The 16,361-nt window shown below is 48.6% G+C and overlaps 1 protein-coding gene across 11 annotated transcripts in view; it reads left to right on the top strand.

Moving 5' to 3' along the window:
* Positions 1-12,333, top strand: part of RGS9 (regulator of G protein signaling 9) — a 38,993-nt gene extending 26,660 nt beyond the window's left edge. For 4 of the 11 annotated variants that reach the window (XM_068913487.1, XM_068913490.1, XM_068913492.1 and 1 more), the window contains 7 exons: positions 144-259; positions 759-846; positions 1,623-1,761; positions 2,934-3,019; positions 4,657-4,774; positions 8,342-8,751; positions 9,447-12,325. In XM_068913487.1, coding sequence (XP_068769588.1) covers positions 144-259; positions 759-846; positions 1,623-1,761; positions 2,934-3,019; positions 4,657-4,774; positions 8,342-8,751; positions 9,447-9,603 — 1,114 coding nt within the window. In that variant the 3' untranslated portion in view covers positions 9,604-12,325. Of the gene's footprint in view, positions 1-143; positions 260-758; positions 847-1,622; positions 1,762-2,933; positions 3,874-4,656; positions 4,775-8,341; positions 8,752-9,446 lie in introns of those variants that run through there. The other 7 variants (XM_068913489.1, XM_068913494.1, XM_068913488.1 and 4 more) reach the window with 6 other exon arrangements.
* Positions 12,334-16,361: the final 4,028 nt, after the last annotated feature.

The following is a 16,361-nucleotide window of genomic DNA, read 5'->3' on the forward strand; positions in this document are numbered from 1 at the left end:
TCACTTCAGAAGCTTATTATAGCATTCTGGAAAACAGCACAGAGAAATCTTGTGGCATTCCAGCAAAGGGCATTCTGGTTTTACTATGCCAATTAGATGGGCCACGTGGAACTGGCAGTGCTGTTTGTGTTAAACCTTTGCAGAGTGGAAATCCCCACCAGAACGCGTGTGGAGCGATGGGCCTTGAATTTCAGTGAGCTGATAAGAGACCCAAAAGGTCGACAGAACTTCCAGCTCTTCCTGAAGAAAGAGTTCAGCGGTGAGTCTGTTGAGTGTGTCTCTTCCCCCTGTCTAGGCCATACTGAAAGATATTGCACAGCTGAGGCAGAGCAATAGTGGAAATCCACCTTTTACTGTGGTGCTGTGAGCTGAGACAATGACAAAGTCGCAAAGCAAAGCGAGCAGAAGTGACTTTGGAGGAGGTGTCTGTATAGTCAGTGCCTGCAGTACCACCTAGTGGTGCAGGACACAAAATACAGCAGCAGGGCCCTTCTTGCGCAAGGGGAGTGTTCCCAGACAAGCTGGAACTGTGGCTGAATTCATATGCTTTTACAGGTGTTGTTTGCCCCTGAGCAGAGAGCAGCAGAAAGCTGTTCCTTCCTTCAGTCCCAAGGAGATTTTCAGGGTGGCTGTAACAATCGGAGGTGCTGACTGTAGCCCATACACACCAAATCAAATAAATTCAACTTAGGAGTTAACTAATGGGATTGAGTTTTCCCTCAGTCTCGCGCTCTCCTAACTGAATCCTTGCTGTGCAGGAGAGAATCTGAGTTTCTGGGAAGCCTGTGAGGATCTCAAGTATGGAGACCAATCAAAAGTTAAAGAAAAAGCAGAAGAAATTTACAAGTGAGTATGAGCATTTTTAATTCTCAAACTCTTTCTAACCATTGCCTCCTTCGCACATTACCATTCTCCAAATAATTTATTCCTGAGAGTTTTCTTTGTGAGCTGTCAAGTGTGGCTGTGCTATGTCCCCATGTAGGAAAGGAATGTTTTGAAGATGAAAGTAAAAACACTTTTTTTTGTTTTATATGAACAATAGATCCTCTCTTTTCCACTATTACACTTAAATCTTGTAAAGGAGAGGAGAGGACTTAGACTGTACTTTAAATACCAGAGTGGAAAACCGAAGATCTGGGGACTGCCACAAGGCTTGCATGCACAAGCAAATCATAAGTGGATAAATGCAGGTAATTGAAATAGGAATGGTTCTTTAATTGGGATCTATCTTGGGGCAAGACTACTGAAGAGCAGCTAATACATGGCATCGACTTTGAGTGTGAAAAGTCTAGGCTTTGTCCTCTGCCAAAGTTTCCTACAGATGAGAAGATCATTAGTTCATGGAGGTGATTTACTTTGAGATCTTCAGAAGGGATACTTTATGAAGGCACTAAAGACTAGTTTAGCGTCCAGTGGGCCAAAACTTGGCTTATATTGTGTGTTACACTGCAAGCGGAAGTGACTGCGTGTCATAGCTCGCTCTGTTGAAGAGATGATGGACTGCCCTAGGGTATGACAGCAAATTCTAGCTGGGAGTTGAAGGGACTCTTCTTTCTTGCATAGATAGAAGAATCTCCAGGAGTTTTCCCTTTAACTGTAGCATTGACTCCTCTTGGTTGTAGGCTCTTCCTGGCTCCAGGAGCAAGGCGCTGGATTAACATTGATGGCACAACAATGGGCATCACTGTCAGAGGTCTCAAGCACCCTCATCGTTATGTTTTAGATGCTGCTCAGACCCATATTTACATGCTGATGAAAAAGGTTTGTTGTGTGTTTCCCCCAAAGTTTTAGGGGGATTCCATGTTCTCTGGGCCTTCCCAGGCCTGTGTGTGCTATCAGTTGTTACTTGCTGAAGTCAGCAAATTTCAGGGATCTTCAAACAAAGGCCGCTTGTAAGTGCTGATTCAGGGCTTTGTACTCTGCTGCTTCTCCTTCCCCAAAGTAATGAAAGCTAGTTGTCTGCTGGAAGGTCCTGCTTTCTAATATCAGCTTGGTCACCAGCTCATCCATGGCTGGAACAAATCTTTTAACTTTCTGAATGTAAAACTGAGATGCTGCTGCTCTCTTGCCTCCAGGCTTGGTGTGAGACTAACTTGGTGTTCATTTGGCACCTGAAAGTGTTTTATAGATTCATATTATCGGTGTTTTGTATAGCAGCAGCTGTGCTCTCTTTTATTCAGTAACTACCACTCTGTATGCTGCCTCAAGCACCCTCATGGTGGGATGCTTGTATACAACTGTGTTTTAGCAGTGGTTGGGAAAAATAGTAGAAACTGATATAAACTGCATGACTCTCGTACCAAGAGTATAACAGGGTATGGCCCATGTCTTAAAAAGTTTTACTGAGTATTTGCACACATTTTTCTGTGTGGATGGACACTTCTTTTTAGGTCTGACTGATGCAGCCATGGTCACGAGTGGACAAATATTCCCAGTGAACGTGTCATGGCTTCCGTTAGGTCATCAGAGCACAAATAACCTGTAACTACTCCTTTTGAGTGATGCAAAATACACTTAGGAAGGAGCATTTGTGGGCCAGAGCAGCAGCTGGTGTAAATGGACACTGAAAGCATAAGAACTTTACTGATTTGAGCCATTCGCTGAAAAGCTCAGCTCCTGAAACATAAGCACTTCACCCTGCAATGACTGTGAGATGCCTCTGATCTGGATTAAGCTGAGTCCAGACCTTTTGGTCTGGATCTTACCTGGGAAGCTTTATCATGAGATAAAATAAACTTGGGAATCTTACGATAAGATGGAAGAGTATTGGTTTGAATAACTGTGTGTACCTGAAAGATGCAAAGTTTCTTGGGCTGCTAGATGAGATTATCCAGATCCTAGCCTCCCTGGCTCCTGAGCAGCTGTACTTGGTGATGATTTTAATAAGGGCTTTTGCAGCCCGTAACTACCAGTTTTCCTTTTTCTCCTAGTAGGACTCCTATGGTCGCTATTTAAAGTCTCCAATATACAAGGAAATGCTGGCCAAGGCTGTTGTGCCACAAGAGGCAGTCAAAAAAAGGCAAGTGAAACTGGATGTAATTGTTGTAGCAAGGATGGAAAGAGCCTAAGTCACAGCAAAATTGCTATGATTTAGATGTTTGCTTAGTTAAATCAGTCTCTTCACTAAGAAGATGCCTTACTTTGAGACTGATTACACTGTTTGGTTTTGAGCCCTTTGGAAATGACTTGTGTGCAATCAGAATGTACTTGGCAATTGCTTGGTACTTGATCTGTTTAGAAAGGCTGTGACTGTACAATTAATCATTGCTCCTTTCCTGGAAAAAGTGAGAGCACTGTGTACCGGGCATGGGAGAACCTCCCACCATGAAATAACTGGCTTCCAGGGCAGATGCAGAGCCCCTGCGGTGTCCTCCATGGATTCTGCTCAGCTCTGCCTGGACAAAGCTGTTCGCCCCCTGGGAAGTGATGGTGAAAGGCAGCGAAATTGGAACAAACAGTATCTTGCATGCAAGTGGCTGCTGGCACAAGGTAGAAGGTCTTAAAAGGGATAGACTTGAAATGGCTTTTTCCAGACTGAGATGAGGGTTGCATAGCAAATTTAGGCCATCTGAACTGCATTTGCTTCTTGAAGCTGAATGTGCAGTGTCAGAAACAAACTGGGTGGAGTACTTCTCTCTCTGTTCCTCTTCCACTCCTTAACCTAGCAAGCAAGAAAGAGGAATCATGGACTTTCACGCTCTGGCTCATTTCAAGTCAGTGGGACAAAAACCCCTCTGCTGACTTGCTGGGGGTTTGGCTAGTTTTTCCCTGAGTCGCACATCACAAGGTCATTGGCAGATGGTGACTGTCCCCTGGTGACTACCTTCATGTTTGTCAATGTCTGCTCTGGAAACACAGTACTTAGCGTCCTGGGTAAGCTAAAGCTCTTGTTGCACATTCAAAGTTTGTTTTACACTTCTTTTCATTGCTGCTGGTAATATTTTGCTGAAGCGGAGAGCAGGAGTTCTTTCAGATGTCACGGAGACCAGATCCCCACCCATGCTCATCCCTATCTTGAGCTTACTGAGGGCACCAGGAAAGATTCCACTGTTGACAGCTGTTTAGGCTCACACTGAGTGTTATTTCCCTACAAACGTTTACAGCAAAAGGAGTCATCTACTGGTCATCTCCTGGCCCTAGGGTCCAAGGACAAGACTAGCTTTGCTCTTTTAGCAGTTCTGCAGCTGCTGTGGGACACTTAAGTCAGAATCCTGTTTTAAACCACCTAGTGTGCATTTGCACTTCCTTGTTGGTATGGTGGTGACAGTGGCATGTTCATCTCTGTATCTGAGCGTGCCCTTTTGGCAAATGGGCTGCTGGAGTGCTCACTGGCTTCTTTTTGGGAGAGATTTAGAGAGATGGAACGAAGTCGGCCAAAACGCTAAGCTACATCTCTGTATTTCATGTGTATGATGCCTTTCTTCTGCTGGACCAGGTATTAGCAGATGCTGTGACAGGTGCCCTCCCCATGCATAGCCTCAGGGATTTAATTGAACAGGGCTGTTTTTCTAATTGGTAATTCTGCTCTGGCTGGGGCGATCTGGATGCTCAGGGACTTCAGGATGTGGTTTGTTGCTTAGTGAGTGACAGCGTGAGTTTCTGATGCCCTCCTACCCCTCAGTAACTGCCTGCTTCTCTCTCTCGCTCTCTGCCCAGCTCCAGTTTCCCATTTGGACGCCGCCACCTCCGTTCCAGCCCTAGCCCTGTCATTCTGAGGCAGCAGGAGGAAGAGGCCAAAGCCAAAGAGGCCGCCACAACTGTGGACATCACGCAGGTTATGAGCAAGCTGGATCGCAGGAGCCAGCTCCAAAAGGACCCTCCCAAGTAGGCTCTGAGCCCTCCAGGGCACAGCACAGGGAAAAGACAAGCTGAGGCTGGTGTTGAGCTTCATCTCCCCTTCCTGAAGGTGTCAGTGCTGCTTTATGTTTGCCAGGCCCGCTCTGCCAGCAGCCTGCTTGCTGCATGTTGCCATGGCATCTGGAGCAGCAGATGTAACTTCCCAGGCACGTTAGGCATGGAAGTGCTGCTGGAGCCAGGTGGCTGGCTGAGCAGGAGCCCTGGTGCAGGCCCCAGCTCCCCTCCCTGCGCACTCCAGAGGGGGATGTTTTCCAGCTTCCCTGAGCCCCCAGGTGCCCTGGCCACCTCTCCACTTCTGCTTTGCTGCCGAAAGTCCAGGAGCTGGGGTGGCACAAGGCAGGGTCAGGTTCTGCTCCTTCTGCTGTCCCAGTCCTTTGGGTTGAAATTGGCCTTATCCAGAGCAGAGGTGGATGACCCCACTGGGAGCAGAATGAGGCAGCCCACCTCGGAGCAGGACAGTATGGGCATACGTCCCCTCAGGAGGTTGCATCACGAGCAGCTCACTGCAGAGATAGACAGCCCTGATGCCTCTCCAAGTATCCTGCGCCTGCTAAACAATGCAGGAGCCAAAGACAGAACAGTGGGGAAGACTTCCAGTGAGAACAATATAATGAGTGTTTCCAAAGGTTTGGGTGGCCCTCAGGTTTAATGACGCTCCCAAGTCCCCTCTTTACCTTGGAGATAATTAGTAGAAACCTCAGGTTTCTCCACCTGTTGCTCTTCCTCATGATGAGCTAGGTGTGCAGGCTTAGAGAGCAGTCCTCTTGCAAGAGCCTGTAGAAGGGCTTCAGAGATGCAGCCAAGGCTTTGTGTTTCTTTTTCAAATCCCTTCTGACTCGTCTTGTCGTCGTCTTGCTCTTCTATTTTGTGCTTTTAAAAAAAAGCTAACATGGGGTAGTTGCAGTTGCCTAGTTGCCAGTGGTTTGTAGCCCGGAGGCAAGGAAGAACCAGGGCATGGGCATTAAGAGCTGATTTCAACTTTAAGTAGCATTTTTTTTTTTCTTTTGCTCTTTCAAATGCAGAAACCTAAACAACTGATTTAGTGTTAAAGAACTCGGGGAGATTCCAGGCTTTGCTGGGAAGCCCCTGTATGTCTGGACCAGGCCCATGATTACCAGAAATAAGATTCCCACAAAGCCCAGTAAAAGGAATTGGGAGGCAGAAAAGCTTCCTTGTTTGTTAGAATTTAGGAGAAGCAGAGGGACTGGGTGGGAAGCACTTGAGGCACAGGAAACTTGTTAAGTCCTTCTGTTTGTCTTGTTCATCCATCGTTCCTACTGGGATGATTTTGCAGCAAATAGCAGGTACAGAAAGCTGGATACGAGTGGGAACTCTCAGGTATCAGGGTGTATAGGATCAGCCACTCACTAACAGGGAAATAGTTGAGTGATAGCTAGGTCCCTAACAGCTTTGAACAGTAATTCTTGCCCCTCTCTCTACGTGTTATCAGAGTCAGAATCAGGGCTATATGGTCACTGCAAAACTTGTCTCCTTCACTTTACAGCTGAGCTAAGGTGATTTTCATGACCTCTTTTAACCTAATGAGGATAAATCTTCTTAGAGGAATTGAAACCATGCTGCATGAGTCTTACTCTGATGTCAAGGACTGCTTGCCAAGTCTCTGTTCTTGTTCCCAATGGAAGCAATGGCAAATTTTGCAATGCCATAAAGGGAAGCAGGCTCAGAACATACTTTTTTTTTTTTTTTTTTTTAATTCTGCTTGCAACAGCAAGGCTTATTTATGTGAGATATTGAGCACTATCAACCTACCTTGACGTAAGGGTACTGAAGGATACTCGGAGCTTGACAGGGTTGGTCCAAAGCTGTTTGGATGCAGTGAGCTGTTCAGTCTCTTCAGAATCTGTGTAGCACTGGGCAGGCCGGGATTGCTAGTATGTAATAACATATGGAAGATCAAATCAGGATATAAATAACAAATAACCTGTGTTTTCCAGTCACTTGCTGTGATTCCACTTTTCTGGCTTTTGTTTTTTATTTCTACCCATTCCTTTCCCTAATTTTATCATCTCAGCTTTGCATAGTTCTCCCACTTTCATGGGTTAATGTTGCATGCTCTGGTGTCTCTGTGCTTATGAAAGATCAGTCCTACCCTTGCAGGCAAAAGCTGGCTCTGTTCTGCTTATGGGCTGAATAAGCTGGTGTGACCCAGCATACTACTTGCTCTCTTGCTGCTTGTTCCCTCTGAAGAGTGCCCGTGGTACAAATTGAACTTTACTTTGTGTCAGGCAAGAAATGATTTGTTTCCATTGGAAATCAGAGCAATATGTTGTTTCATTTCTTGGCCATCACTTCCATGCATTCATTTGTCTAATAAAAATAAATGTAGAGAACGAAAAAAACTGAGTTCATCCTTCTCTGTTGTCTCAGTGTGTTCATCCTTCACAGTGTCATCTCTTTGCCATGCATGCATGTATTTTCTGTGTATGCCTCTTTGGACACTTGGGATTCATTTTTTTTCTGCTGGTAGTGTGTCCTTGGGAAATGGGTGGGAGACCCTACTGTGCACCATGTACTCTGCTGATGCATCTGTACTCCAGCTTGTCCTGAGGGCTCTTGGGGCTGAGCCTGGGATTTCACTGTGCCAGCTAGAGGCAGTGGGGGCTGTAGCGCAACGTGTAGCATCTTGTATTATTAATCATTGGGGTTCTGAGCTCAGCGTCCTGTTCCTGTTCCGTGACCACCCCAGCACATAGCACGTTGGTGCTTTGGGTTTACCGTGGTTGGCCATTTATAACTGAGCTTATGCTCTCAAAAGAGCAGACTCTGTGCTTAGAGCTAATTTTTGTAAGGAATTAGACAAGCTGATCTCTTACACCAACCTGTCCTGTTCACTGAGGCCTGTAGCAATGGTCCTCTTGCTTTCCATGGGCAAATCACCGCACTAATGCCCTTTCTCATAGAGGGTGCCCACCTAAGGGGCATAAGTGTCTGTGTTGTGGGGCCAGAAATCTTCTTGACCCTGGACAAGTCCCTTCTCTGTGCCTCATTTGCCTGAAGAAGTTACTATTTTCCCCTTCCCCTCTGCAGTTGGAGGGTGAACAGTGCCGCACCACGCGTTGGCCCCCACCCCGAGTCTTCTGTGCTTTGGGGGTTGGACCGAGGTGTGAATTTCCCAGCTTGAGCCCTAAAGCTGGTCTCGCCCTCCAAAGCCAGGGCTTGGATTCAAACCTTGCAGGCAGCTCCCAGCCTGGTGGATATCACTGATGGCTTCAAAAATGCTGGCGCTCAACCAGGTCTGATATGACCCTGAGTGCAGCGGCCTGTCAGGAGGAGGCACCACGAGCTGGTCTTGCGCCTGTCCCCTGCTTTGGAGGAAGCTGCGTCCCCATGTCTGTCCTCACCATCTGGCTGAGGAGCCAAGCTGGATGCGGCCAGGAGATGCCCAAGGCGGAGGCCACCGCGGGCCCGGCCACCCACGGGGCTGCGTTTCCTAACCGAACCTCTCTGCTTTTCCTCCCCGCAGCTGTGTCGGTCGGCCTCTCTGCTCCCTCACCTGTCTGTGTATGCCGGTGCCGCGCTGCCGCCCACCCAGATGCCCCCGCGCTGCGGCCGCGCTGCCGGCTGCCCCTCGCCCGTCAGCCCGGCCTGTGCCACGGCGGAGCGGGCGGCCGCCGGACCCAGCCCTGATGCCTCCTCCGGGGACGCGGCGGGCGGTGGTGGGCAGCAGCCGGGGGGGCCACTGATGGCAGCAGCGGCAGCGCCTGCCCGGTCGCGCGCGGCCCTGTCCTTGGGGCGGCTCCTGAAGCGGGGCTGCTTGGCTTCGCCCGTGTTCGCCACGCTCTCGCCCAGGTGCCCGGCCGTGCCCCACGGGAAGGTCCAGCCACTGGACGAGCGGCAGCAGCGGCTCCAGCAGGACGCGGGGAAGGTGACCAGGTGAGCACCCTCGCTGCTGGGTCCCGGGCTGCCCCGTGGGAAGCGGCCCAGCCAGGACAGCTTAAATTTTGTAATTAGCCTGGCCTGGGACTGAAACAGCATCAAATGAGCCAGTTTTGTCTCGTATTCCAGCCGGCACCGGGCTCCTGTATTTGCGTTTGCTCCCGAGCTCTGCCTCAGATACGGTTTAATGCTCGGGAAGTCGCAGGAGACCCAGGTGTAACAGGGTGGCAGGTCTCGCCAGAGAGCCTCAAAGCTTTTGTTGTTTTGGCACAGATTGTTCTAAGAAGGGAGATTTTTGCCTAGAGAGTCTGTCGCTGTTGAAACCAAATCCTAGCCTCACCTCTCACTAAAATCGACGTGTACTCAGCCTCTTAATTCACCCACGCTGTGATCCAACTAGATGAATCCATCTCATAAAATCAGAAGCACAAGTCTGAGGGCTCGTTATACACCTGGCCATGCGCTCTGGCTGTGGTGGAGCTGTGTCATGCAGCGGTTTTGCTTCAAAGGGGCTGGAGCGCACATTTTCTTCCCTTTCAGTCCACGCGGGGTTGGGCCCTGGAGTTTTGCTTTGAGAATTGGGGTTTGAACAGTAGAAAACTCAAAGCCAAGCTCCGTGCTGTGTGTTTGCTGTCTCAGAGAACACTTCAAAAAGTGCCTTATGCGTGATGAGTTTTTATTTCGCAACGCAGCTTCTTCCAAATAAAAATGGACGTTCCTTTGGAGAGCCGAATCCACCCCGTGGACTCTGAGGAGGAAGAGGACCACTGCCACCAGGCCTGTAAGGACTCTGCAAAGGAGGTCATCTGCCCTTGGGAGAACCCTACAGAAGAAGGGAGAGCGGGGTAACAAGCAGCCCTGAAGCGGCCATGATGTGACCTGCGTTTGCCACGTATGGTTCAGGACAAGAACCATGCTGTTAAAGAAGTGCATTAGAGCCATCCTTCAGTGTCAAGGAAGCTCAGAGTACTACAGTTATGAATAACGGACCCTGATATACCCATCTGTTTGTAATTTAAGAAACTGAAGCATTTCTGGACTCATTTTCCTTCCTATCTTTGGTATATTCAAATCCATTCTCCATTCATTGGCAAACTTCTTGATAAATGAACTTCATTTCTTGCCTTATAGCAGATGCAGAGTGTATACATATATACATATCTATGCATACGTGTATATATATATGTATTTATATCTCCTGGGAAATGGTGTCTTATCTGACTTGCTTGCTTGGCCATGAGGTGTCAGCACACTGTACACAACACAGCTGGAACAGAGCTTGCAGGCATTTTTCAGAGGAGGACTCAAAACTTCAAGCACGGCCAAGACTGGCGCACGTTTGGGTCCCCAGCTTGGGTTCATCTCTTATTGTTAATAAGAATTTTTAATTTTAAAGCCAGTTCACTAAGAGGCAGCTGATTGCCAGGCCGAATAAATTGAACACTTCATGAGAAGCCATGTACGGTATGGCATGGCGTCACTCTTTGATCAAAAACAAAAATGGTCCCAAAAAGCATGCACTACGGGAGAACAGGAGTGGCTCCAGGGCACTTCTGTATTAGTTCTGGTTTCCATTTTGTGGCTTCTCAGTGCCAAGATGGGTTTTGAAGCCCTGAGTTGGACTGCATTCCTGCAATACCTGGGAAGACCAGAATCAAATCTATGTTGGTGGTTTGGGCCGCTCCAAACGTAGACTGATGCATTGCCACCATCTTTAACTGCATTGTTGTTAAGAGTGTTAGAACATCACTTTCTTTATATGGTGTCAGTGTTTCAAGATGGACTTTCTGTTCAAGTGCAGAGGGGTTTCCTAGGTGTGTGTGATGTGGTTCATTATTCTGTAATTTGGCCATGTGGCCTGTGACTGTAGATGTTGCTGTTTTGTATTTTCTGCTTGTATATGGAGCTCTGCCTGTGTAGCTGACATGGTTCGTCTTTCTAATTTCTACTCTAGGATTTGAAGTCTGTCCTTCTGCATGCTCAGGGGTCCATGTTCCATGGCAGGAGGTAAAGCTGCTGCTCAGTGCGTAGTATGTGGCTGCCTTTGCAGAGGTTATCAGAAAAAACAGCCTGTTGGAGCGAGACATGAGCTGCAGCGGCCTGACCGTGAGGGCTGCGATTAGATGCTCCAAAACACGTGGCATGGTTCTCGCCTTCAGAATCCAAGTTCGGGATGACACTTTTTCTCCTAATCAAGGGACAGCAGGACAGTTTCAGAAAATCAATAAACTGTCATATCTCTGTTGCCAGACACTCTTTCCCAGAGCAGCAGAAACATACAACATCCCAAAGCAAAGGTCCAGCAGGACGGTGCTGCCCCTGCACTGTCCCTGTGCCCTGCTACCTTCTCCCAGGGATTTTGGCTCAGTGCAGCCACATCCTGACCTACAAGGCCTGCAGCTCAGCTGAAAGGGATATTTGGCTGATCCAGCACACCCAGTGTCCCTGTGGCCTACAGCCTAGTACACTAGCTATTTAGGTCCGTACTGCCCTGCTGGCAAACTGCCTACAAATCTTATCTGCAGAACAGTTGGGATACATGTGGGAAGTCAGGCCAAGGGTGACACACTGGGGACCATCCATGCTGAAGCCAAGCATGTGCTGGTACCTGTTCCCAGGAGCAAGCCAGATCTGAGGTTCCCCTTGGCTTGTTCATCTTTTGCTGGGGAGCTGTCTGAAAGTGAGGAGAACGGGCAAATGTCCACAAATCTGTCCTCAAAAATTCTCTAAAAAGGCAATGGAGATGTAACTGTGGTAGAATACAATTATGATCAGACCTGGGTTGTCCTTGCCCCATCAGAAATCACACTGGTTGCATGCCAGGTTTTGAGTTGAATAAGGATAATGGGACTGTGCAGATCTTGTGTTTCTCTTTATATGAATGTGTGTTTGCTCTTACTGGCTTTGCTGTATTAGAAGGATCTGGTTCTGCTGTGGTGGTTACTAGTGGTGGCCACCTATTATCCATGAGAGACAAATGTGTTGTCTTTTGCTATTGTTTTGTTAGTATTGTTACTCAGCCATTCCTAATTGGAGAGATGTAATTTTGTAATCCAGGAAACACAATGATAGGACAACATTGTGATGTGTATGAGTTAATAATATTATATTTAATATTACATGCATAATAATATTATAAGAATTCTTATAATATTAATATTTCTCTCATCAATTTAGAGTTCCGCTTTGGAATTCCTCTTTGTTTTCTACTTCAGAAATCAACAGACGTAGCAGAACGGCAGAGCGTATCTGTAATGGGGACTCGTGTCACATTTCTGTGGCGTTAGTAAAGGCAGTCATGTGCAACCCAAGCATCTGTGATTTCCTCCTCTTTAGCAGTGCCTGCAATGCACAGGCAGCAGGGGTGAAGGCTTGATAACAACTCCCCAAACTGGCTTTCCACCAGGTCTGTCAGTTCCAGCATATCTTCTGAGCTTCCTGAGGAAGATACGTGCCATGTCCCAAAGAGCTTTTCATTCCACAGCCTGATAAATGCACAAGTTCTCCATGACAAACTCTGATACTGCTGTTATTTATTGTAGACTTAGCAACAGTAATGTAATTGGTGCTTTAAAATACCCATTTATCATGAGAATCTCTTTCTAATGACATGCAGTGAGCTAGACACAGGGACAGGGAACAGACTGAGAAACCCTTGTTGAAGAAGTAGGTCTCATCCACAGTGACCCTGGTCGGGGTGGCACCTCCTTTGTTGTGAAGAGGCACAGGGAGGTTTGTAGAAATATTGCTGGGTTTATTTTCAGTGGACTGGGGTGGAGACAGGCAGTGTTTTATTTCCAGATATGGTTTGCGGTTGCTCAGTGGAGCTCAGGCTGATGCTGTCCAGCCTATGCTTGCTCTCCAGCAATGCACATGGGTAACTGAAAGCTCACACTATCTGGTGACGTGTTCTACTTCTTACTGGGCATACTGTGAAAATCTCCCCTTCTCCGAAGTCAGGCCAGGGTCAGGCTCAAGACAGAGATGGCACACGTGTGCCAGCATTGGCCCTTAGAGCCAAGGAAATGCAATGGCTGTGATATGGAGACGTAACCTGCAGTGTTGTGTTGTGCCTGTGTTGTATCTGCTTTGAGCATGGGAAGTGAATTGCAGCCCAGTGCGTGCCCCATGGATAGTGCCAGAACCAGGTGGCAAGTAAAACTTGTGGGATATAGGAAGGACATAAATACTGCCTTAGCCTCATGCTACTCATCTAAATCAGAGGAAGGACTTCAGAGGCTCTGTCAGGGCTCTGACACCCTCTGAGCATCATGCAGTTAGACTTAAATAGATTTGAATGGGCCTAATACCTACCTACACGTCCTAGAGGTCAGCACTGAAGCTTCCCATTGTTTACCCCTGCAGGGCAGGTTTTTTTTCAATCTTTTCCAATCGGAGAACTTCTACGTTTTTTTCCCACGAGGGTCAGGCCCCCACGTCGTGAATCTCAAGCGGTGGCTTGCTTTCCTTACTTAGTGATCATAGACACCTTGGTCCACGGACACCCGGAGGCTGCAAACTGCAGGTTGAAAACCACTGCTGTAGAGGCCCCAAATCCCTCCTGTCACTCTGCTCTGCGAGCGCGGTGACATCTGAAGATATCGCCCCCGTTGGAGGCCTGACGTGCTGGAGTCTGGAGTGCTTTCAGCTCTCGCAGTTCAAATCCCCTAGCTGTGCGGCAGCCCGTTTAAAGCTGCCTGGAGTCACCTGGAAGAATTAGCTCTCTGCAGCAACTTAGACATCCCAAGTAGTCTGATAATGCGAGGGATGTGTAAGGTTAATGACTGGAAAAAGTGATCGCTCCCTGTGGGCAGTTTCTCAGAAAATTCCCTGCTGTTTGGCTGACAGAAGAAAGAAGACTCCAACGGCAGCGAGGAAGCCCCGTGCCCTAGTCGGAGCGAGCGTCTGCCGCACCTGCCTCCTGCGTGGGGGGCTGGAGTTTGCAGCTCGGCACGGACCCACGCAGCAGCCGCAGCTGCAGCTTTCCAGCTCCTGTTACCACGGGCCTGAGAAGAGGACATCTGTTTGCCGCACACGTGCAATGCAGCCCCGGTGCTCAGAAAGCCCCCCGTCCTCTAGGTCTGAACGGACATGTTGAAGGAGGGGCTGTAACGGATGGACTTCAGATATTCTTTGAACGGACCTGGCAGGGAGAAGGAAGATGCTTAATTTGCAATGTGGTTTCTACTGCATCCTCCACTCCCAGGCGAACATCCCACACTGCACGTTAGGTGGCCTCCTCTAGAGTATTTTGTCCTGGCTCAGGCTGAACCACACGCCCTGGGGTGTGTTTGCATGTCCACCGTGCAGCAGCAGGCCGGCCTGCAAAGCCAGGAGAGCTTCTGGGGTTACCCACACGCCTCAGTGAGAGCACTTGCCAAGCTACCTCAGCCAATAACCTCAAGGGGACACTGTTGGGATAGGATGGAGCCGATTCCCATGTCCTAGCAGGCCTCAGCCTCTTGCTGGAGTGAAACAGGAGCTGCAGTCTGCAGCGTGTGCTGCCAGCTTTGGGGTTAAGGCTGCTCTAGCCGCCCTGCTAAAGCGGGTTTGGGGCTTTGTGATTCCCCCGTTGTGCCGTGGGGCTAAAGCACACTGGGGTATGTGACCTGCAGGCTGGAAAGAGAGGTGTATTCTGGGGTATGGCCATGTCAGTGAACCTGCGCCTTTGAAACTGAGCACCTAGTAAAACATCTGAAGTAGAGAGCTCCTTTCCTGGAAATTGGCATCTCTCAAACCTCCCTTCAAGTCTGACGTTGCACTCTCTTCTCTCCAGCTGGGACATGGAGCCAAAGTGCCAAAAACACTGGCGAGTCTCCTTTTTTTCTGAGGTCTTGGATTGTGCATTGCTCAAGTCTCATGAATTTGAAAACGGAAAGACGAATACTCAGCATCCAGCAGGATCAGGCCTCAGAAGCAGGAAGTACCAGCTGGCTCAGGAGAGAGCTCGTTCCCATGAGATTCCCCGTGTGGTTTTGGCAGGCCGCGTGGTTTGGATAGCTGCGTGAGCAAGCTCTTCCTGCCTGAAATGCCAGCGGTGGAAGAACAGCTGACTCAGAGCGTGACAGCTCTGCGCAGCATCCCCTTGTGAAACGAGCCGTCAGAACCCTCTCCGGCACCGCTGCCTTTGCGTTCGGTGAGGGTGGCTTGAAAGCTGAGCTGTAAGCTGAAAGCACGTCATGACGCCCTTGGGAATCAGGCTCTGTGGGTGGAATTCACCTCTGTGCAGGTGCTGCACCACGTTACATCCCACTCAGGTGCCAGAACAGGACGTGAGTGGAACTGAAGTGGTTCATGGCACACTCTCCCCCAACATGAATAATGATAGACATATTATGAAAGAGTCTTCATGACTTGGCTTTTTGGGGGTGCAGGAGCCTCGGGGATGTCGGAGGAAATCGAGTCACCGGTGGAACCTTCCCCTTGCCGCTAGGGTTATGTTTTATGTGTTTTGCAATATGCCTGGCCCGGAAGCAGAGGTGAGTGCCTTGCAGGATCCCTTTTAAGGCAGAGGTTTCTCAGATCTGCTCCACACCACACTAAAGATAAGCTCTTGCAAGTCAGTTTACTTTTTAAAATTCACGTTGCCATAGCAGCTTAGTGCACTGTCTCAAGTCCTCCTTCTTGCAAAACTTTGATCACCATGAAAACAGAATTATGTTGTTCTCCAACATGTTCTACATATAAATATACTGCAGTTCCCATAGTTCATGCTTCAACATCTCTACAAAGACCTCTTTTATTTCTTCCTCAGGAAAAAATTCACAGGCCAAAGGACAGTATTTTAAATCTGGAGGCTGCATCAGGCACAGTCTCGGGTGTAAAGGCCAGCTCCTCAGCGTCTGCGCGGCCCTGCTGCTCACGTGCCCAGCTGAGGTTGGGCTTCCAGTGGTTTCTAACACGCTCTGGTACACCACAGCACTGAAGCCCAGCTACTAACTGCTGTCCCCTAAATTGCAGGGATACCCTCCTCCCTCGCCTCTCTTCTCTGGCCATCAGCCTGCCTCTTCCCTGGAGAATTAAAAGAGCACAAATTCCCCTGAAACATCTCTATCCATCTATTGCTATCCAACAAAAGCAGGGGGCTGTGTTAACCCTGCTGCCCTCCAGTCTGCTCATGCTGAATTCCCTCTGTCCCCAGGGAGGGGAGGCAGTCACCCCTTTTAGGATGGGATAAATCACTTCGGAAATAGCTTATTCCCTCTATTGGTTACAGAGACTGATAGACTTACAGAGGCTAATTCAAGACTGGATGCTTTACTTATACATAGCTGGGATTTGGTGACGTTTGGCCCATTCTCATTACCTGGCTCCAGTGGCTTTAATGGGAGTCAGTGGCCTGACTTGCTGAGTTTTTGTAAAACTCCTTGGCCGTCTTTGCAAACCTGACCTGGAACCTGGACATTTGTTCTCCTGAATCCTATAGATGTTTACGTGGGTGCAAATACTGCCATTAACCTCCCTATCCCTGAGTACGGACCGCTCTGCTGACTTGATCCAGCATTTACTGAGGCCAATGGCAATCTTTCTGTCAGCTGGGCGGTGGGATAATAGTGAGTTTTTTAAAAATTTCTTGGTGAGGGGGTATGCAGAAAAGCAAAGGATGA

This window comes from Struthio camelus, chromosome 19 (assembly GCF_040807025.1).
Source record: "Struthio camelus isolate bStrCam1 chromosome 19, bStrCam1.hap1, whole genome shotgun sequence".
NCBI classification, from domain to species: domain Eukaryota; kingdom Metazoa; phylum Chordata; class Aves; order Struthioniformes; family Struthionidae; genus Struthio; species Struthio camelus.